The sequence below is a fragment of the Carassius auratus genome, chromosome 23 (genome assembly GCF_003368295.1).
Source record: "Carassius auratus strain Wakin chromosome 23, ASM336829v1, whole genome shotgun sequence".
Lineage (NCBI taxonomy): Eukaryota > Metazoa > Chordata > Actinopteri > Cypriniformes > Cyprinidae > Carassius > Carassius auratus.
Window position 1 is genome coordinate 18,392,527 of NC_039265.1, and position 22,329 is coordinate 18,414,855.

General features: G+C 36.3%; 2 protein-coding genes and 1 pseudogene across 5 annotated transcripts; 2 read left to right on the forward strand and 1 right to left on the reverse strand.

The window, feature by feature from the left end:
- Nucleotides 1-1,035: 1,035 nt before the first annotated feature.
- Nucleotides 1,036-9,424, reverse strand: LOC113041634 (PRELI domain-containing protein 1, mitochondrial-like). 4 transcript variants are annotated; one of them, XM_026200274.1, is made up of 7 exons: nt 9,345-9,424; nt 8,660-8,786; nt 7,733-7,958; nt 6,004-6,117; nt 5,814-5,892; nt 3,435-3,529; nt 1,036-1,426 (listed from the first exon to the last, which is right to left on the reverse strand). In XM_026200274.1, exons 2-6 carry the CDS (start codon nt 8,755-8,757, stop codon nt 3,438-3,440), a joined length of 609 nt encoding a protein of 202 aa, XP_026056059.1. In that variant the 5' UTR covers nt 8,758-8,786; nt 9,345-9,424; the 3' UTR covers nt 1,036-1,426; nt 3,435-3,437. The 4 variants fall into 4 exon arrangements, with proteins under 4 accessions (XP_026056059.1, XP_026056058.1, XP_026056056.1 ...); XM_026200271.1 differs by lacking the exon at nt 1,036-1,426 and adding an exon at nt 4,904-4,998 and having other exon boundaries at nt 3,397-3,529; XM_026200273.1 differs by having other exon boundaries at nt 1,036-3,529.
- A 1,988-nt stretch (nt 9,425-11,412) lies between these two features.
- LOC113041636 (E3 ubiquitin-protein ligase Topors-like) lies at nt 11,413-17,669 on the forward strand. The gene is made up of 3 exons (XM_026200275.1): nt 11,413-11,629; nt 12,391-13,374; nt 14,256-17,669. The coding sequence occupies exons 2-3, from the start codon at nt 12,391-12,393 to the stop codon at nt 16,116-16,118; spliced, it is 2,847 nt and encodes a 948-aa protein (XP_026056060.1). The 5' UTR covers nt 11,413-11,629; the 3' UTR covers nt 16,119-17,669.
- A 103-nt stretch (nt 17,670-17,772) lies between these two features.
- LOC113041637 (probable ATP-dependent RNA helicase DDX58) overlaps nt 17,773-22,329 on the forward strand; it is a 13,436-nt pseudogene continuing 8,879 nt past the window's right edge.

A 22,329-nucleotide genomic window follows, 5' to 3' on the forward strand; every position in this document is an offset into this window, starting at 1 on the left:
TCCTCGCAGTTTTGAGTTTCTGTGTCACAGTTCTTTTCTTTTTTTTATATAAGGTCACAATTCTGAAGAGAAAAGACAGCAGTAATATATATATATATATATATATATATATATATATATATATATATTGTGAGATTTAAACTCAGAATTGGAAAATATAAACTCAGAATTGCTATATAATCTCAGAATTATGAAATTTAAGCAGGATTCCAAGATATTATCTCATTATTGCAATATTAACTAAGTATTGTGAGATTTAAACTCAGAATTGCGATATACACTCGGTTTTGCGAAATAAACTCGGTTTTGCGAAATAAACTCGGTTTTGCGATATGAACTCGGTTTTGTGATATAAACTCGGTTTTGTGATATTGAAACTCGGTTTTGCGAAATGAACTTGGTTTTGCGAAATAAACTCTGTTTTGCGATATAAACTCGGTTTTGCGGTATAAACTCAATTTTGCAATATAAACTCAGTTTTGTGATATTGAAACTCAGAATTGCGATATAAAGTCAGGTTTGTGAGAATTAAACAGAATTGCGATATAAACTCGGTTTTGCGATATTGAAACTCAGAATTGCGATATAAACCCAGTTTTGTGAGAATTAAACTCGGAATTGCGATATAAACTCAGTTTTGTGATATAAGCATGGTTTTGCAAGAATTACACTCAGAATTGCGATATAAACTCGGTTTTGCGATATTGAAACTCAGAATTGCGGTATAAACTCAGTTTTGTGATATAAGCATGGTTTTGCAAGAATTATACACAGAATTGCGATATAAACTCAGTTTTGTGGTATTAACTCAGTTTTGCGATATAAACTAACTTTTGCGATATAAACTCAATTTTGCGATATTGAAACTCAGAATTGCGATATAAACTCAGTTTTGCGAGAATTAAACAGAATTGTGATATAAACTCAGTTTTGCGAGAATTAAACAGAATTGCGATATAAACTCAGTTTTGCGAGAATTAAACAGAATTGTGATATAAACTCAGTTTTGTGATATAAACTCAGTCAAACTCAGTATTATTTAATAATTTCTTTCTGTATTATAGTTAAACCGTTTTGCAATACAGTAACTTTGTTTTTAAATTGAAATCAGCTTAAAGGCAGTACAACAAATGCTACAATGATATATAAATAAATACTTCACAGTTAAAATAATCTTCTAGCATAGCAGTGATGAGAACTGGGGGAAATATAATGGTCATAAAAATAGTGTTTTGATCAAATAAATTTGTAATATTCGTAAATGCATTTGATTTTGTTCAGATTTTTTGGGGTGACCTGATATGATCATGACATTCACTATTTGTTCATACTGGTCATATGTATTGCTGAGGTTTCTGGGTTTTGGAGGCTGAATCGATGTTTTTGTGTTTCTCGGCCGAATCTCCAGGACACACGGCCGATGCTTCTGAAATGATGGGCACACAGAAGAAAACATGATGATGATTATTTTTAATCTTTAACAGAGGACTCTCACGGTGTCAGATGTAATACTGATAAACAGCAATGGAAAGAGGAACTAACACTGATAATTTAATCTGTTCTGTGGTTTTTCTTTTGTAGTAATGAAACATGTCTTTACAACTTATTACTCAAGTGTTAAGGTCAACAGCTAAAAAACTTTTTTTGAGTTTTGAGTTTCTGTATCACAGTTCTTTTTTTTGATATAAGGTCACAATTCTGAAGAGAAAAGACAGCAGTAATATATATATATATATATATATATATATATATATATATTGTGAGATTTAAACTCAGAATTTGGAAAATATAAACTCAGAATTGCGATATAATCTCAGAATTATGAAATTTAAGCAGGATTCCAAGATATTATCTCATTATTGCAATATTAACTAAGTATTGTGAGATTTAAACTCAGAATTGCAAGATTTACACTCAGAATTGCGATATACACTCGGTTTTGCGAAATAAACTCGGTTTTGCGATATGAACTCGGTTTTGTGATATAAACTCGGTTTTGTGATATTGAAACTCAGAATTGCGAAATAAACTTGGTTTTGCGAAATAAACTTGGTTTTGCGAAATAAACTCTGTTTTGCGATATAAACTCTGTTTTGCGTTATAAACTCAATTTTGCGATATAAACTCAGTTTTGTGATATTGAAACCCAGAATTGCGATATAAAGTCAGGTTTGTGAGAATTAAACAGAATTGCGATATAAACTCGGTTTTGCGATATTGAAACTCAGAATTGCGATATAAACCCAGTTTTGTGAGAATTAAACTCGGAATTGCGATATAAACTCAGTTTTGTGATATAAGCATGGTTTTGCAAGAATTACACTCAGAATTGCGATATAAACTCGGTTTTGCGATATTGAAACTCAGAATTGCGGTATAAACTCAGTTTTGTGATAGAAGCATGGTTTTGCGAGAATTATACACAGAATTGCGATATAATCTCAGTTTTGTGGTATTAACTCAGTTTTGCGATATAAACTAAATTTTGCGATATTGAAACTCAGAATTGCGATATAAACTCAGTTTTGCGAGAATTAAACAGAATTGTGATATAAACTCAGTTTTGCGAGAATTAAACAGAATTGCGATATAAACTCAGTTTTGTGATATTGAAACCCAGAATTGCGATATAAAGTCAGGTTTGTGAGAATTAAACAGAATTGCGATATAAACTCGGTTTTGCGATATTGAAACTCAGAATTGCGATATAAACCCAGTTTTGTGAGAATTAAACTCGGAATTGCGATATAAACTCAGTTTTGTGATATAAGCATGGTTTTGCAAGAATTACACTCAGAATTGCGATATAAACTCGGTTTTGCGATATTGAAACTCAGAATTGCGGTATAAACTCAGTTTTGTGATAGAAGCATGGTTTTGCGAGAATTATACACAGAATTGCGATATAATCTCAGTTTTGTGGTATTAACTCAGTTTTGCGATATAAACTAAATTTTGCGATATTGAAACTCAGAATTGCGATATAAACTCAGTTTTGCGAGAATTAAACAGAATTGTGATATAAACTCAGTTTTGCGAGAATTAAACAGAATTGCGATATAAACTCAGTTTTGCGAGAATTAAACAGAATTGTGATATAAACTCAGTTTTGTGATATAAACTCAGTCAAACTCAGTATTATTTAATAATTTCTTTCTGTATTATAGTTAAACCGTTTTGCAATACAGTAACTTTGTTTTTAAATTGAAATCAGCTTAAAGGCAGTACAACAAATGCTACAATGATATATAAATAAATACTTCACAGTTAAAATAATCTTCTAGCATAGCAGTGATGAGAACTGGGGGAAATATAATGGTCATAAAAATAGTGTTTTGATCAAATAAATTTGTAATATTCGTAAATGCATTTGATTTTGTTCAGATTTTTTGGGGTGACCTGATATGATCATGACATTCACTATTTGTTCATACTGGTCATATGTATTGCTGAGGTTTCTGGGTTTTGGAGGCTGAATCGATGTTTTTGTGTTTCTCTGCCGAATCTTCAGGACACACGGCCGATGCTTCTGAAATGATGGACACACAGAAGAAAACATGATGATGATTATTTTTAATCTTTAACAGAGGACTCTCACGGTGTCAGATGTAATACTGATAAACAGCAATGGAAAGAGGAACTAACACTGAGATAATTTAATCTTTCTGTGGTTTTTCTTTTGTAGTAATGAAACATGTCTTTACAACTTATTAGTCAAGTGTTAAGGTCAACAGCTAAAAAACTTTTTTTGAGTTTTGAGTTTCTGTATCACAGTTCTTTTTTTTATATATAAGGTCACAATTCTGAAGAGAAAAGACAGCAGTTATATATATATATATATATATATATATATATATATATATATATATATATATAGTGAGATTTAAACTCAGAATTGGAAAACATAAACTCAGAATTGCGATATAATCTCAGAATTATGAAATTTAAGCAGGATTCCAAGATATTATCTCATTATTGCAATATTAACGAAGTATTGTGAGATTTAAACTCAGAATTGCAAGATTTACACTCAGAATTGCGATATACACTCGGTTTTGCGAAATAAACTCGGTTTTGTGATATTGAAACTCAGAATTGCGAAATAAACTCGGTTTTGCGAAATAAACTTGGTTTTGCGAAATAAACTTGGTTTTGCGAAATAAACTCTGTTTTGCGATATAAACTCTGTTTTGCGATATAAACTCGGTTTTGCGGTATAAACTAAATTTTGCGATATAAACTCGGTTTTGTGATATTGAAACTCAGAATTGCGAAATAAACTCGGTTTTGCGAAATAAACTTGGTTTTGCGAAATAAACTTGGTTTTGCGAAATAAACTCTGTTTTGCGATATAAACTCGGTTTTGCGGTATAAACTCAATTTTGCGATATAAACTCGGTTTTGCGATATTGAAACTCAGAATTGCGATATAAACCCAGTTTTGCAAGAATTACACTCAGAATTGCGATATAAACTCAGTTTTGCGATAATGAAACTCAGAATTGCGATATAAACTCAGTTTTGCGAGAATTAAACAGAATTGCGATATGAACTCAGTTTTGCGAGAATTAAACAGAATTGTGATATAAACTCAGTCAAACTCGGTATTATTTAATAATTTCTTTCTGTATTATAGTTAAACCGTTTTGCAATACAGTAACTTTGTTTTTAAATTGAAATCAGCTTAAAGGCAGTACAACAAATGCTACAATGATATATAAATAAATACTTCACAGTTAAAATAATCTTCTAGCATAGCAGTGATGAGAAATGGGGGAAATATAATGGTCATAAAAATAGTGTTCTGATCAAATAAATTTGTAATATTCGTAAATGCATTTGATTTTGTTCAGATTTTTTGGGGTGACCTGATATGATCATGACATTCACTATTTGTTCATACTGGTCATATGTATTGCTGAGGTTTCTGGGTTTTGGAGGCTGAATCGATGTTTTTGTGTTTCTCGGCCGAATCTCCAGGACACACGGCCGATGCTTCTGAAATGATGGACACACAGAAGAAAACATGATAATGATTATTTTTAATCTTTAACAGAGGACTCTCACGGTGTCAGATGTAATACTGATAAACAGCAATGGAAAGAGGAACTAACACTGAGATAATTTAATCTTTCTGTGGTTTTTCTTTTGTAGTAATGAAACATGTCTTTACAACTTATTAGTCAAGTGTTAAGATCAACAGCTAAAAACTCACACAAAGCAATATGTAAAAATAAACAATACAAATAAACATGGCTCTGGATTATGATACGATAAAGGCCTATTCACACCATTCTTTTATTTTAATAAATAAACAAAATATATATAAAAATAATAATCATCGAGACACTGTAATAGTTTTTCTTATTATTTTGAGTGAGTTTATATTTTCCATTTTAATTATCAATGAATTTTTGGTCATTTTATTGTGTGGTTTTGTCTTTTTTATTAATTTATAATTTTATTAATTTTTACTTTTATTTTTAGTTATTTTAGTACATCAAGTTAAAGTAAATTTAAAATGAGAATGCTGTCTTGGCAGCTAAAATTTTTATTTTTTTCATATATATATTATTTCCGTTTTTAATTTTATTTAAAGTTAAACAAACTACTGGTAGTTTAAATTTTAGTTTTAGTTAACCATAATAACCCTGATGTACAAAACAATATTTTATTAAAACCTCTTTATAGTCTTATGGGTTTTATTTTGCACTGAATCGTGTGAGAATGCTAGTTTGAGTGTTTTCTTCTCCATGTTTTGCTAATGTTTGTTCTGGAGGAGGACAGGCCTGAAGTGTATATAGAGCTCTTACTCTGCAGATTGGACAGTGCATGCTCCAAACCCTTCATGGCTTTCACCTGATTACTCCTGAACCTGGCCCAACCGAACTCCTGCAGGACGACCAACACAGTTTTACAACACACTGATGAACATTCGTCTCGTCATCTTTTAGGTCAGACTCGAACCCAGACCTTTGTGCTGAGCCCCAGTGTGTGTATTACCTGAATGGGTCTGGAGAGGCCAAAGACTCCGGATGAGATCCAGGCTTCTCTGGTGATCCGTGTCCAAACAGGCCGGTCCTGTTCGCCCGCAAACACACAGCGCTCCACCACACGCTGGCAACACACACACACACACTTGCATCTTAGGGCACGTTATGATAGACAGCATTACTGTTAGTCACAATAAGATCCATTCATGAAGTCCTAGATTTTGGTCTCATTAAAATACTATTATACTTATTAACCATTTATTATTATTACTTTTTTTTTTTTTTTGAGTATTAGTTATTTGAATATATAAAGTTAAGTTAAATGAAAAATGTTGCATTGGAAAGCTGAAATAAAATAGTTTTTTTTAATTATTAATTTCTATATAGTTTTCAAGTCAGTTATAGTTTTACTTTAGTCTACATAGTTTTTTAATTTTATTTTATTTTAGTGCATTTATTATGAATTTATTAATCATGAATTGTTATTCAAATAATTTAGTATTTTTGAATATCTTTGTATATAGTTTTTTATTGATTTCTTTTTCAGTATAAGTTATTTTAGTATAACAAGTTCATTCATTTTTCAAAAATTCATTTTTATTATTATTTTTGACATTTGTACATGATTTTATATCAGTTAATAATTTTATGTAGTTTAGAAAAATCTATTCTATTTTTAGTTTGTTATTTTAGTACTTTAATAATTTATTGTTATTAAATTAATTTAGTATTTTTAAATATCTCTATATATATAGTTTTTTATAGATTTTTTGTAATTTAAATTATTTTAATATAACAAGGTAAACTAAATGAAAATGTCGCCTTGGAAACAAACAGAAATAAAGTAGTTTGTTTTAGTCATTTTTGTCATAAAAAAAAAATCACAAATCTATCTAGTTTTATGTCAGTTATGGTTGGTTATTTCAGTTCATCAAGATAAACTAAATGAAAATATGAAATGTTGACTTGGCATAAAATATTTAGTTAGTTTTATTATTTTTGTTGTGTGTATCATTTTGTTAGTTCTTGTTTTTTCTACATAGTTCATTTCAGTTATTTTAGTTCAATAAAATAAAATCTTTAGATCTTGGTATTTCATTGTGGGTGTTTTGTATAAATTTTAAAGGTTTTTTTTTTAGCATTGTGGGATTTTATTATTTTTAATAGTTACATTTTTAATAGTCTATAAAGTTTTTTATTTCAGTTTTAGTTATGAGAATGAGAAATTATATGTCAGTTTTCTTCATTTTCTGTTTTATAAAATGTCTATAATTTTTTTAATTTTAGTACATCGAGTTAAACTAAAACAAAAAAAATCTAAAACGTAATCTTATTTTATTTCAAGTAACATTTTCTGATTAGTTTTAGTTGTAGGGTTAGTTAGGGTTGAGTTGAGTCGAGTGGTTGGTGTTTAACTGTTTTACGGGAAATAAAGAACATTTGCTGTGCTCGTGTTTGACCACAGATCTGACACAAACCACACGAAACACACCCAAACACACCCAAACACTGCTCAGCTCACAGCTTCTGGAGATCGTACTTTCATTATTCGCTTTCTTCACCGTCAAGTGAATGCATAGTGGGTTTAAAGATCTTTAGTAACTTTAAACCAAGTAGATGTTTATATTTATATGTCACTGTATTCATTTCTACAATGAGAAAAGGTCCAATTTTACAGAAATATTCATGTTTCTTTCAGGTTAATGTGTGTGTGTGTGTGTGTGTGTGTTGTTGTTTACCATGAGTTTAGCGTGATTTACGTTCCAGGTCAGCGTCGTGAGGCTTCTGTTTCGGAGGTCGACCACCGAATCCTCGATGATGTAAACCGAACGCGACAGATTTCCGGGGAAGACGCGCTCCGCCCAGCGAGGGAGACGATTGGTCTTCGTCAGGAGCCGCCGGGACAGGAGCTGGTTATCCGGCGTCACCTCACGGAAAACTACGTCCTCCGTCAGAACATGAGTGCTGAGAGAAACACGTTCACAGAACAATCACATAAAAACAACAATTGACTCCGATCGGACGATTACATAGATTCATAGAAATGTAGCATTGCATCAGTGTCTCATCAATGGATGCTCTGCAGTGAATGGGTGCCGTCAGAATGAGAGTCCATAATCCACAGCACTCCAGTCCATCAGTGAACATCTGGAGAAGACAAAACCTGAAACACATCCAGCATTAAGATGATTTTAACTCAAACACATAGAGTCTATAATCCATAATAACACTTCCTCCAGTGAAAAAGTGTTCTGGTCTGAATCAGGAGAGAAATCTGCACAGATCAAGCAGCGTTTAAACAGATCTAAACTAATCTGTGAGAGACAACAGCAGATGCACTTTTTCACTGGAGGAAGTGTTATTATGATTATAGACTCTATGTGTTTGAGTTAAAATCATCTTAATGCTGGATGTGTTTCATCTTTTGTCTTCTCCAGATGTTCACTGATGGACTGGAGTGCTGTGGATTATTGGGATGTTTTTATCAGCTGTTTAGACTCTCATTCTGACGGCACCCATTCACTTCCATTTGAGAGACATTGATGCAATGCAACAGTTCTCCAGATCTGATGAAGAATCAAACTCATCCTAATCTTGGATGGCCTGAAGAAGAGCACATTTACAGAAAAACTGCTATTCATTTAAATGTAGTGTGGTTTATGTACCTGTATGGGTTTGGGTATCTCAGCCAGAAGGCTGCCAACACCTGATCCCACGGGCTCTTGATGTCCGTCTCGCTGAAGAAGTACTTCCCCATCATCATGAGGCCAGCAGAGCCCCACGGACAGAGTCCTGAACAGAAAAACCAGCACATCTGGATTTATTCATGACATGCACCATATGGACAAAAGTATTGGCACCCCTCTTCCAATGACCATGTTTGACTACTTTAACCATTTTCATGAGTGCAAATCTTAATGTTTAAGCATATTAATATATTCTAGGGAATTATGTGCTTCTAATTTCATAGTAACGGTTTGGAAAGAGAAACCTATTCTATTATAACAATTTATAAGAGGATAAAATAAAGTTAAATGGCATTAGAGTTTAGTAAACAAACCCTCGAGTGTCGAATAGCGATACTTCCTCTTTTATAATAAGCACTTGTTATTCTGATTTAACACGAAGTAGATCTCTTAAATCCATCCAGTTGTAAATATGTTTACTGTATTTATTTTTCAACAATGTTATTATCCTTTGTTGAGAAAATAAAACGTCAGATCGCGCGCAGAAACAGGCGAGACGAATATAAACAAACACGAGTAAACCCGAACAGAAGCCGAATCGACACGAACACGACCGCTCAATCTCGGTAAAACAAAAACACATTTACTGTATTAACGGACTCACTGTAATAATCCTGCAGCTCTGCGCGAACATCACCGACATCCGCCGCATTTCCGCCTTCTGTGCGTGCGCGGGCGTGTGAGAATGCGTGCGCGCGTCAAGAGCGTTAACGAGTAACTTATTACAGCTACATTATCACGCTTATTAGCATGTATATTACTGTTTATATGACCTTATTTGTGACTCTGGAGCACTAAACATTGATACATCATCATCTGGAAGCTGAATAATCTTTACATCGATGTATTGTTTATTATTTTGTTTAGATACAACTATTTGTAAATCTGCAATCTGAGGGTGCAAAACAAAAAAATCTGAATATTGAGAAAATCATCTTTAAAGTTGTTCAAATTAGGTTCTTAGGAATGCATATTGCTAATCAAAAAAGAAGTTTTAATATATTTACGGTACAAAATATTTTCATGTAATATGATCTTTTACTTAATATCCTAATGATTGGCATAAAAGAGAAATGAATAATTTGGATAATGACACATACCATGCATTGTTCCCTACAAATATGACTGGTTTTGTGCTGCAGAGTCACATATATGAGTTTTCAAGCATCAAAACAACACGTACCACAAAGCTTAGAATTGTTGTTGTTGTTGATTAGAAAGTGTTATAAATTCATTATCATTTTCAGAGCATTTCGTTGCTGATGTGACTGTAGAATACTATTCTCCATGTACAAGTATAAACTTTGTTTCTGTTTGTTGTTTCGTATGCAAACTACAATTCAAAGTCTAGTCAAACCAGTAAATGTTTATTGAAAATGAACCAAATTCGGAGTCAGAGCAACTGATTTGCTCTGATTATATAAACATCTATGAATGCAGAGAATAATTTAGAAGTTTGGCTTCAGGTGTTCGTTTATAAACTTTTTTGTATTTAAAAAAAAAATCGATTTGTATTTCTACCACTAGATGGAGACACGTTTCCAGCTCTTCAAAATATGAAAATACCAAAATAGTATATACAGTAAACAAAATAACACAACATTAACAAAATACTAACACTGTGTATCTCGTGAGTAACGTTAATGGTAGTAAAATAAGTAAATATACTATATTCTCCGTCGACAAATACAGCAAAACAGTGACGTAATAAGAATAATGTTCAAAACTGCTAAAGAAATTACGTAATTTAAAAAAAAAAAAACAAAAAAAAACAACTATATTATAATTTGACTTATAGCCTATAAACAATATATATTATGAAATTCCTTGTTTAAATATATTAATTCAAGCTGAATGCTATTAATATCTGTATTTGCTATTCAAAAGGCGAGAATATGTGTTTTTGTATTTAGTAAATGTTTTTCAATTTTATGTATTTTATACATAAAAAATATACATAAATAAATGTATATTTATTTAAATATTTCTAGTGGGAAAAAAACAACCGGTTGCTTTTTTATTAATTTTATTATAATTCTTATTTATGTTATAGATTAATAAATAAACATGTATATTTTGTTAAAGAGTGAAAGAATATATTTTAATTAATTTTCCTTTATTTGTTTGAAGAGTTTATTTGCAAAAACAGATAACTCAAAAATATATATTTTTTATTATGTTGTCACGTTTTTACTGTGTTTAGTATTATTATTTTTTGTTATTTATAATCTAATCAAGATAATTCAATTGCAGTTTGTTTGAGATTAACTGAGGAATGCACAATTGAAAATTATTTAAAACGTAAACCTTTTTGTGAAATGAACTCTTCATATTCTTATATATATATATATATATATATATATATATATATATATATATATATATATATATATATATATATATATATTATTTTTGAGAAATAAAAACATGCAATTGTTTATTTTTTTGCTTTATTGTTGATTTATTTGTATTCATTGGTTTATTTTTAGTACAATTTTTTTATATTTCAATGCATTAGTGTTTTCTATATTTTTAAAGAAAGATGATGCATTTATTAATTTAGTATTTATTTATATTAATTAATTTATTATTAATGTTATTTATTTATTTCTCCAATGGTTTTTCATAAAGAACTCAATGTTTATAGCGTCAGGCCGCTAGTGGCGCGCGTGTTCGTGACGTCACCGGAAGAGCCGCTCTGTGTGTTTTGTGTTCCTCAACAGCAGTGCGAAACTTCTCCATTTCTGTCGGTTTTAAATGTTTATTTCCCTTAATTTTGTGTTTTTCTCGTAACGGATGTCGCGCTGATGTGATATAGATGTGTTTCTCGTGTGAGGTTTGGATTATTCCCGGGTGTTTTCTTCTTTGTGATGATGTGGTGACGATCAGGTGAGAATCTGTTTCATAAAACTAGCTAACGATAGCGTTATTTGTTTCGTTTTTGATCAGATTTCGTTCCTTTATAGATTTATTGCCTGTAGAGGTGTTTTATAATCGCTGTTTTGAGTAATCGAGGAAGGCAGGAGAGAGAGATCAAGAAATCATCGATCAAAACAATACAGACAGCATTAGCTGTTTATTATCGAAACGTTTCAATATATTTGTGTGATTTCTTAAGATCATAATTCTCAGTATGTCAGTGTTTATGGATGGATGTAGTCGTGTAGTGGGTAATCTTAATATTCAAACATCTTTATGTGAAATAATTAACTAAATCAACTTTTTATGATCCTGCGTTTTTTATTTATTAACGTTTTGCAGATTTTACAAGGTTCGTGTAAACCTATGACTAACTGTATGTATATATTGTTAGGAAAACCTAAAATATAAAGGTTTGCCAAGTTATATTGCAGTCAAGTTATATTTTCTAAAATGCAATCGTAAAAGTAAGGCTTGAATCATTGAATTCAATTGATTTGACATCCTTTTTCATAATTAAATTATGAATACCTCTAGAAAGACCTGATGGTGAAGCAGTTTATTCAGGGTAGAAAAAAAAAAAACAACTAAATTATAACATTTTTCAGATTTTGCAAGGTTTATGTAACCTATGCATGTTCAGAAAAACATGGAATTTGGGAAAAATATAAAACTATTTGTACTTCTCTAGTTCACACAAGGTTGTCTAACGAGCTAATGTTTTGTTGTAGATGATGGCGCCTTCTAAGATGAAGCTGCGTGTGAGGAAGAGAGACAGCGCTAGCAGATCTTCTCAGCGTTTATTAGCCAACGCTTCGCCTGATTCCAAATGCCCCATCTGCCTCGACGGCTTCAAAAACGTGGCGTCGCTGGACCGCTGCCTGCATCAGTTCTGTTTCCGCTGCATCCACGAGTGGTCCAAGAACAAAGCCGAGTGTCCGCTCTGTAAGCAGCCCTTCCACTCCATATTCCACTCCGTTAAAGGGGAAAACGACTTTAAGGAGTTCGTGCTGCGTCCGCCGGAGAACGGAGCGCCTGTGAACGCCGATCCGCCGGAGCGTGTGCTCCGCCCCCGAGTTCTCCGAGGCCGTGAGAGGCGGAGCCACAGAGTGCAAAACCCCGCCCCTTCCTCATCCCCTCCGTTAGAGGATGACGTTATGTTCGATGGGCTGACGGACGCAGCGGCGCTTGCGGGGAACCAAGACGTACAGCAGATGGTGCTGCGGTTAACAGCGCGCAGACATGGGCGTGGCGAGGGGCGGAGCTTGCGGCGTTTGCGCGACCAAGATGTTGTGGCATTCCGACGTGCGCTTTATAGAACTGGCGTGCGAGTGCGCAACTCGAGGGACGCCGGCAGGCAGAGGGACATTTCGGCTACATTCTTGCGACAAAATCCCGGCTGTTTGCGACGACTGTTACCTTGGCTTCAGCGCGAGCTCACCGTTTTGTACGGTTCGCACGGCTCGCTGGTGAACATCGTGCAGAACATCATCATCTCGCGCATCATGAACTACAACATGGAGGACTCGGCCATCCGAGACGAGCTCCGCCCCTTCCTGCTGGCGCGCACCGACCACTTCCTGCACGAGCTGGTGAGCTTCGCCCGCTCCACCCTCAACATGGAGGCGTACGACCAGCAGGCCGTCTACGACTGTCCCGCTCCCAGCTACGAGGAGGGCAGCAGCTCGGACCTTTCTGTTATCGCCATCTCCGAGGTGAGACTTGCAAACATCAAATATTATGTTTTGTAAATTAGTTTCTGAGTTAATTTCCTTCTCGTATTCTAAGGTGCCATAGAATTATTGAAATTGCCACTTTTAGGCTACAAGCCAAAACATGCTGTTTATGTGTAGGTCCCCTTTAAATGAAAATGAGCTGGTGCTCCCACCTCCCAGTTTTCCCGGAGAATTGGGCTACGCAGGATGAATTGACCCCAATAATGTGAAATTTAGTGCATTGAATGCGAATTTTACTGGAGGATCCCTGCCGAAAAACATGTATTTTACCAAAGAACCCCACTCGAAATACTAATTGACTAGTTTTGGGCTAGTTTTGAGTAGCAGTTGGGGGGGATTTTGTTGTGAGATTTTAGTATTGTATTTGGTTTTGCCACAATGCCCATTTTGTGTCATAGCCCACTATAAAATGTGGGTTGCACAGACATTTACAAAAACCTCAACATGTTACCACAAGATGGTTCTTAATCTCCCCAAACAAAAACAGATTTTTAAAAATTTATAAATTTAAAAAAAATGGCCAAGCAACCTCCTTTGGACCATTTGAGATGGATTGATCCTGAAAGCAGCAACCAGAAGGTGTCAAGCACCAAAAAATTAAAAACGTAATTTCTTGTTCCTTTTCCTCCATTTTTCCTCCTCCACGGTGAGAAGTAATGCACAAAAAAGTGTCCACCAAATGCATAAATACTGTTTAGTATGTCTATATTTCTCTAAAAATTGTATTAACTCATGATGACTTTGTGTGAGGAAGAGTACATTGTGAAGTGTTCTGACAGTATGTTTCCGTTTATTGTAAGCAGATGTAATCTGTTTCTGGTTCAGTTTATCCAAGTCTTCATTGTTGTCTCTTCTCACAGGATGAGGATGATAACGACAGTGAGGACAATGTCACGGAGAATCCTTCTGCCGTCCAGGAACGCCTTGCATCCGTTGCCACAGCAAGTGGAGCAGAAAGTTTGCCAAGTCAGTCGGCGTGGGATGATGAGACGCCTGGTCCCTCCTATTCAACCCTCCTCCCCTCTACCAGCCTATCACAGGATGAGGGGGCGGAGCCAATCACAAGCACAGCCCCTCCCCTCAGTGCCCTGGATATGACTGACCCTGTGACGAGTGGCAGAGTGTCAGCTGGACCGGGTGAAGATGACGTAGAGGAAGAGTGCCTGATTGTGGGATACGTGAAACCAATGGCCGAACGGACTCCAGAACTTGTTCAGCTCTCCTCAGACTCGTCTGAAGAAGAGCAAGAGCCAGCCACCTCTGAGACAATGGCATCAGTTATGAAATCAGAGGCATCCCAAATGCAGCTCCCGTTACAGTCCCACATGAACCCAATTAGCCCTAGCTCCTCCCCAAGCCCTGCTCCCTTGTGCAGTCCACAGCATTTACTCTCAGATGGAGTCGGGTCACACAGCATAGAACGAGAGACTGACTACTTGTCCTCCCGCGGTCACTGGTCCAAAGATGGTTCACATTCACGGCAGAGTCAAGATGACTTCAGATTCAGAGGTCACAAGAGGCACAGAAGCCATCGGCGCTCTGGCAGCAAAGAGAGGGATAAGAGTTTAGAACAACCTCGGGGGATCAAGACCCCAGATTGCTCGCCAAGCCAAACACGGAGCTGGACACAAAGCCCGGAAGTGTCCGTGTGGAGCTGTAGCCCTGTCTCTAAGTCACACAGTAGCGACTGCTCTCCTTCTCGAAATAAGAGCGGAGAGCATTCGTGCCATACAAGAGAGAGATTCTCACACTCTCCTTCCAACTCCAGAAGGAAGAGAACCAAGGAAAAGAGGACTAGGTCACCCGACTTGGACTGGTTCCCAGGACTCGATGGTTCCCACCGTATCTGTGAGGCAAAGCGTTGTCGTAAACGCCGTAAGCGTTCAGTCAGTAGCAGCAGTGCTGATTCGCACTCCGAAAGATCCTGTCTGGATAAACCCAGTGGCAAACGCAAGTACAAAACCCGGCACTTGGAGCGAGCAGCTCAGCGGCAGCACAAGGAAGGAACCTCAAGCAAAGAAAAGCGACACAGAGAGCGCCGACGAAGCAGGGAACGATCTCCAAGTGTGGAGATCATCTATGAACGAGGGCCGCCTGACCCTTACTGTGTCCAGCGGAGGAAGAAGAAGCACCGGAAGCGAAGAAAGGAGCTGCGTTCTCCCACTGTGATCACGATCGATAGCGACAGCGACCGGACCATCGACTGTCTGGACCGCGTCATGGACGTTATAGACCAAACCGCAGCTGATGTCGAACAGAGGGATGAGACTCCTGAGCAAGATCCCATCCAGAACGCAAGTTTTACCTTGGACTCTTCAAATCCTCAATCCGAGCCTTCGAGTCCCATGAGCCGAGGCGACCCCACCAATGAACCCACACTCAACCTGGATGACTGCGTGGTGGATGTAGTCGACCACAGTAGCTCCGACTGCTCCCGAAATATGGGTTCCAGTAACCACGGAGGGTTCATACCCGACCCTTTCACAGTGGATTCAACAATGATGGCCCCACCTTCGGATGTGAGGCTGCTGGAAACCATACTGAAAGATCTTGTGGATATCCTGCCGGAAACAGAGCAGGAAATAGAGCCGAGATCTCCCGGCCAACAAGAACACGCTTTTAGCCAACGAAAAGACCAATCAGAGACGAGACGAGATGTGGAGAACTTGGAGAACACCGATGGGAGCGGACCAGAAGAGTCGCCGACCAAAACTGCTAGCTAGAACTAAAACAGACTTTTTTTTACAAACACATGCTTATCTCTAGACGTTTTATAAACTCATTTAAAGTTTGAATTCCTGCCGGAAACGGCTCATGCTTCAGAAATGTTTGGAGAACATTGTTGCAAGTGTCATTATTATTGTTCATGTTGTATTTATAGTTACGGTGATCCTTTTCCTTGAATCTGGTGCTGATTCTCTGTGCCACAACCCAACGGTGATCATGCCTGGATGGCAGCCCTTGTACCCCAACATTAGCTCCAGTAGCAGCACATACACAGGGGTGACCGTCTACGCTAGTGGTTCTCAGCGCGTTTGCTTCAAGACGCAGGGCCTTTGTCAAACCGAAAAAAAGAGAAAATTTATTTTGCCATCCTACAGTTTTAGAAAATAATAATAAGATAAATAATAATAATAAATATATATATTAGCAAAACTTGTAGATGTAGGACAGATTGTCACTGGGGCAGCGCATTGGAAAGAAGGAGAAACATGTTTTTAGGAGTAACATGTGAATGGTCCCTAAGGGTAAATATGTGACTCTGGACCACAAAACCATTCTTACACGTCAATCTTTCATAATTGAGATTTATAGCTTTCCATTGATGTGTGGTTTGTCTGAGATGCAACTATTTGGAAATCTGGAATCTGACGGAGCAAAAACATCTATATATTGAGAAAATCCTCTTTAAAGTTGTTCAAATTAAGTTCTTAGCAATGCATATTACTAATAAAAAATTACGTTTTGATATAATTACGGTAGGAGACTTACAAAATATACTTGCTTAATATAGAAATTATTTTTGGCATAATAGAAAAATCGATCATTTTGACCCACACAATGTATTTTTGGTTATTGCTACAAATATACCTCAGAGACTTCAGACTGCTTTTGTGCTCCACAGTCACATATTGCTACACTTAAGACACAAATATGCTCCTTTTAGGGTTGGACTAGGCACAACGTTGTAACTTAAAGGGTTAGTTCACCTAACAATGAAAATTAGTCTGTTTTACTAGCCCTCGAAGCATCCTAGGTGTGCATGACTTTCTTCTTATATTAAAAATTGTCCTTACCCCTTCAAGCCTTTCAATGGGTGTAAGCAGGTGTTTGTTGTCAACAGTTCAGAAGATGTGAAATAAAGTGCGTGCATCCGTTATAAAAAGAGACACAGCTCCAGGGCATGAATAAAGGCCTCCTGTAGCAGATCCATGCATTTTCGTAAGAAAAATATCGTAATAAACACTTTTTTTTCTCACTTCTGCTGACCGTCATGTCCATAATCTTGTCCGAGCACACATGTGATCCTGTTTTAATTTATTTACCACGACCCACTGGCTGAGAACCACTGCTCATTCATCATTCAGTCCCACTGAACCTGGAGAATTGTGTCTTTGTTAACCTCAGGGCACTGTGTGTGTGTGTGTATGAGGGACTTTGGTGACACCCTATAATTCAATGATCATGTCTACTGAACACACATCAAGCCTTCTTTACAACAGCTGTCTATCATGTCAGCCAACAATTAATAAATGCATTTAATAGATGTAGAATCTTGTGTCTCAAAGTGTTTTTCTTTATGAACGGTGGCATTAGTTAATCATCTCTGTGAGCTGAGACCCTTCAAACCAGCAGAGGTTTGATCAAACTGTGATAAATCCTGTCTTCCAGGTGATGGGATCGTCCCTGAGCCGGTTAAGTTGTCGCTCCAGTTCTGTTCAGTGTTAGTATTATGTGTTTGGTGTACTTTCACTTTTGTTTCTGGATCAGCAGCAGCGAAACTCAGGATTAGACGAGAATCAGTCAGTCGTCGAGTGCTGAGTCCCTGCAGAGATGTACGAGCTGGAAAAGGAGAATTTGCGGCGCTTTAGCGATCACATCACCATGTTTTTACGACCGTCACTCATCAAGGACTTCATGACAGAGTACCTGGGAAATAAAGGTGAGAGTTAATGAATAAACACCGACGCATCTCAAGCAGCGAATCAGTTCAGTGAAACCTGCTTGATATCTGAAGATGTTCCTGGACAGATGAATGAATGAAGCATCCTGGAAACACTTTTAGTTCCTATCTTGTCGGAGATAATGAAGCCTTATTGAGAATTATGTGATATGAAGAGAGCATACTGTAGCTATGCTAATAAATATGTAAATTAGGCTTTAAGTAAGTTTCGGTCTTTCAGATGCCATTGGCCAACAAATATGATCATCCTCATGCTGTGTGTTTGCTTTTATAAAAACTCAACTTATACAGTGAAAAAATATTATTTGGAATATATATTTAGTTTCTGTTCATTTATAAATTCGCTTTATATGAACGCTTCTGATACTAATAAATGTAAATATATATATATATATATATATATATATATATATATATATATATATATATATATATAAATACTCCTTTGTGAGCCTACTGTAATGTTCGATCGATTGACTAGTTGATTTAATTTTTTTTTTATAATAAATTACATTTCACCAGCCTATTTATTCATTCTGCTCCAATACTGTTCTTTTAGATTTATTTAAATATTTATGCAAATATTTTTTTATTTATATTAATTATATTATTTGTTGATTTTGCACTATATAGTGCTGTACTGTTTTTATTTATCGTTTTTTTTTATTTCATTTTGACATTTTCACTCAGTTTTTCAAGTTCGTTTGAAAAAAAAATATGTCTATTTTTTAACATGCCTGTATAAAATACACAAATTCTAATCAAAATCTGTTTAAAATCGAAAAAGTTAACAAATCTATTTGGTTTGGTAATGTCATGGCCATTTAAAGTGAGTGCTGAGCCAGAGACAAACGCGTTTGTACGTTGCTGCATTATAACCAATCACAAATGATTCTGTTGAGCTTATGAATGCAACGGCCAATCAGCGACGTGCAGATGAGTCATCGCTGAAACGCGCTGTTTCGTTCACTCGCTCGCTGACTGAATTACCTGGCGAATACTCTCATCAGAAACAACAAACTGCAGATGTGCGTACGAATGTAAGTTCAGATATTAATTTCACAGTGTAAACAGCTTCAGTGATTTGAATGGGAGTTTTTGAGAGTGCCTGAACTCTGGCTAAACCGAATCAGACTCTGACTGAATGCAAATGTTCTGTGATGATTTAAATGTCCTTTGCTCTCTGTAAAATGAAAGTGTCAGTTGGTTTCTTACAATACTGTTATTAAATTCACATTAAATACAAAGTTGCTTTAAAAATATTTTATGGCATGACACCCATCCGGTATAGGCCTAGCCCATCATCATTTACTAATCAAATAAATCTATAAAGGTGCAATACGCATTTACTTGCACATACTTGAAAATCCAGTTATTTCATGATAACACGTTTGGAAATATTTTAAATCCCCAGAACTCTCTATAAAATAAACACACAATTGTGCCATAAGACTTGTTTTTTGCAACCGGTTTCCAGGTTTGATTGCTATTCTATTCTATTCTATTCTATTCTATTCTATTCTATTCTATTCTATTCTATTCTAATCTACTCTATTGTCTCTGTGCACAGAGGCTGTGGAGAGTATTCTCTCTACAGAGACGAAGTCTGTGACCAAAGCTGCCCAGATGCTGCTGGACGAAATATGTTTTTTAGAGGAAACTGGTTGGTTTCAGGCCTTTCTGGACACTTTGCACGCTTCAGGTGAGCTCAGTGACATCCACTTTTCATTTTGCGCCACCATGCAAGGCTCAAGACATAGATGCAAACTCCTTACCTTTCAGTGACAGCTCACCCTTTTTTGAGATCAAATCAGGTCACCTATGAGATTTGCTTAGATTCAATGAGAAAGTGTTTTACAAGAGCACTTGTGATATTACAAGGGAAAATAAAGAACTGTTTCAATAAGTATTGTATATTATTTATTTTCTTTACTCCTTATTTCAAAAACGATGTCTAAAAAGGGTATTTTATGTATTTGAGATTTGAGATGTGGTTACTCAGAGAGAGGGCAAATATTTTACATTTTAGGTCAGCATTGCTGTCTAATCATAGGAGTTGTTGAGGATGTGTGTATGCTGGTGTGCTGTAGATTACACCGGACTGCACCACGCCATTAAAGACTGGAGCTTCCAGGAGTTAGAGAAGCTGAGCGAACACAGGAGACTGCTCGAGAAGATTGAAGCCTCAATCACCAAACACATGAAGCCCAGTGAGATGCTCGTGCACATGAGCGACTGTCTGAAGCCCAGAGAGTGTGAGGAGATCCGGGCTGTGAGTCTCCTCTCAAACATACTCTACAGAAGCACACAGACTCCTGATGTGTGACATATATATGTATGTTTGTGTCCTCACGAGTCCGTGCTGTGTGTGTTACAGGAGGAGAGTCAGCGAGGTCGTATAGCTGCCAGTGAGAAGCTTGTGATGAGTCTCCTGCGCTCAGACAAACCCAACTGGTTTAAACTGCTGAAGATTGCGCTGGGAAACTGTGACTTAGACGAGGCTCTACAGCTGCTGGAGAAAGGTTATTGAATTATATCTATCTGTCTCTCTCTGTATATCTGTCTGTGTCTGTCTGTCTGTTTGTATGTGTATGTGTGTGTGTGTGTGTGTGTGTGTGTGTGTGTGTGTCTGTCTGTCTGTCTGTGTATCTCTCTCTCTGTCTGTCTGTCTGTGTGTGTGTGTTTGTGTGTCTGTCTGTGTGTGTGTGTGTGTGTGTGTGTGTGTGTGTGTGTGTCTGTCTGTCTGTCTGTGTGTCTGTGTGTGTATCTCTCTGTCTGACTGTCTTTTTCTGTCTGTGTGTGTGTGTGTGTGTGTGTGTGTGTGTGTGTGTCTGTCTGTCTGTCTGTCTGTCTTTCTCTCTCTGTCTGTCTGTCTGTCTGTCTGTCTGTCTGTCTGTCTGTCTGTCTGTCTGTCTGTCTGTGTCTGTGTGTGTCTGTGTGTGTGTCTATTATAATCTTCACATGTTTAAGTACTCTCTCCTGAACTCTGTGCTGCAGATGACGAAGTAAAGGCAGTGAAGGTCAATGAATGTGATGAAGAGCCGGAGGCCATGGTTACGACCGTGAGTTTCGAGTACAGAGAGGAGATTGAAGACATGCTGATGAGCAGCAACAACACGAGCGCCTCAGAGAAACCCACCGGGTTCAAAGGTATGCAGTCCAACATCAACACGGTAACGTCACCTGAGAGTGCTTGTGTTTGCCGAACTGTGACCTTTGACCTCTGCACAGGGGAAGCTGAGCGATCAGGTGAACGGAAGCTGAGAGAATATCAGAAGGAGCTGACCGCTGCTGCCACCCAGGGCCAGAACACCATCATCTGCGCTCCCACAGGTGCATTAAAGACATCATTCAATGAAAATTTGCCCTTTGTATTTTCTAAATGCATGTTATTGATATCATTGTAATTAATTCAGCCACTAATGTCTCATTTTTTATTTAAAAAAAAAGTAATTCATAATAGTATCTTCATAAAAGAGAGCTTTTTTAAATTGAAAGAAAGATGGATAGTTGTGACCCATACAATGTATTGTTTTCTACTGCTAAAACTATACCTGTGCTACTGATGACTGCTCAAGAGACACATATATAGTATGTGTTAGAGTTGCAAATCTTTATTTATACAGTGAATTAATTTGTCCTTTATAAATTCATAATGATTTGATTCAATGCAATTTAAGGGGAAGTTCATTTATAGGATTATGTGAAATGTTAAAAAATGAAAAACTACGAAATATTATTTTCATATTTAATGGTTATTATTATTTTAAAATATTAAATCATGTTTTACCAAATCACGGTGTATTACATTTCTAGCATTTCAAATAGACTCTTGACCAAAACAAACAAATCACAAATGAATCACAGTTCAAGTAAATCATTACACCCCTGTATAAATTGTTTAACAAATAATAATCCAGTCAACAACCGATGGATAAAAGCTTTCATGTATTTGTCCATTTATTAGCTTTTACTGTACATCTGTTACATTCATGTGCACAGTATGAAAGTAAATATTGGTCTTAAGATTCTGTTATTAATTTTTGATTAAGAAAAATGAGGCATGCATGAATGACCTCATGACTTCCACTCAACTTTCCCTTAGGTTGTGGAAAAACTATTGTGGCTTTGGCCATCAGTGAATATCACCTGAAACAGTTTCCTGAAAGAGCAAAGATCGTGTTTTTGGCAACCAAGGTCGATGTCTACGAACAGCAGTACAAACTTTTCAAGGAGCACTTTTCCAGCAA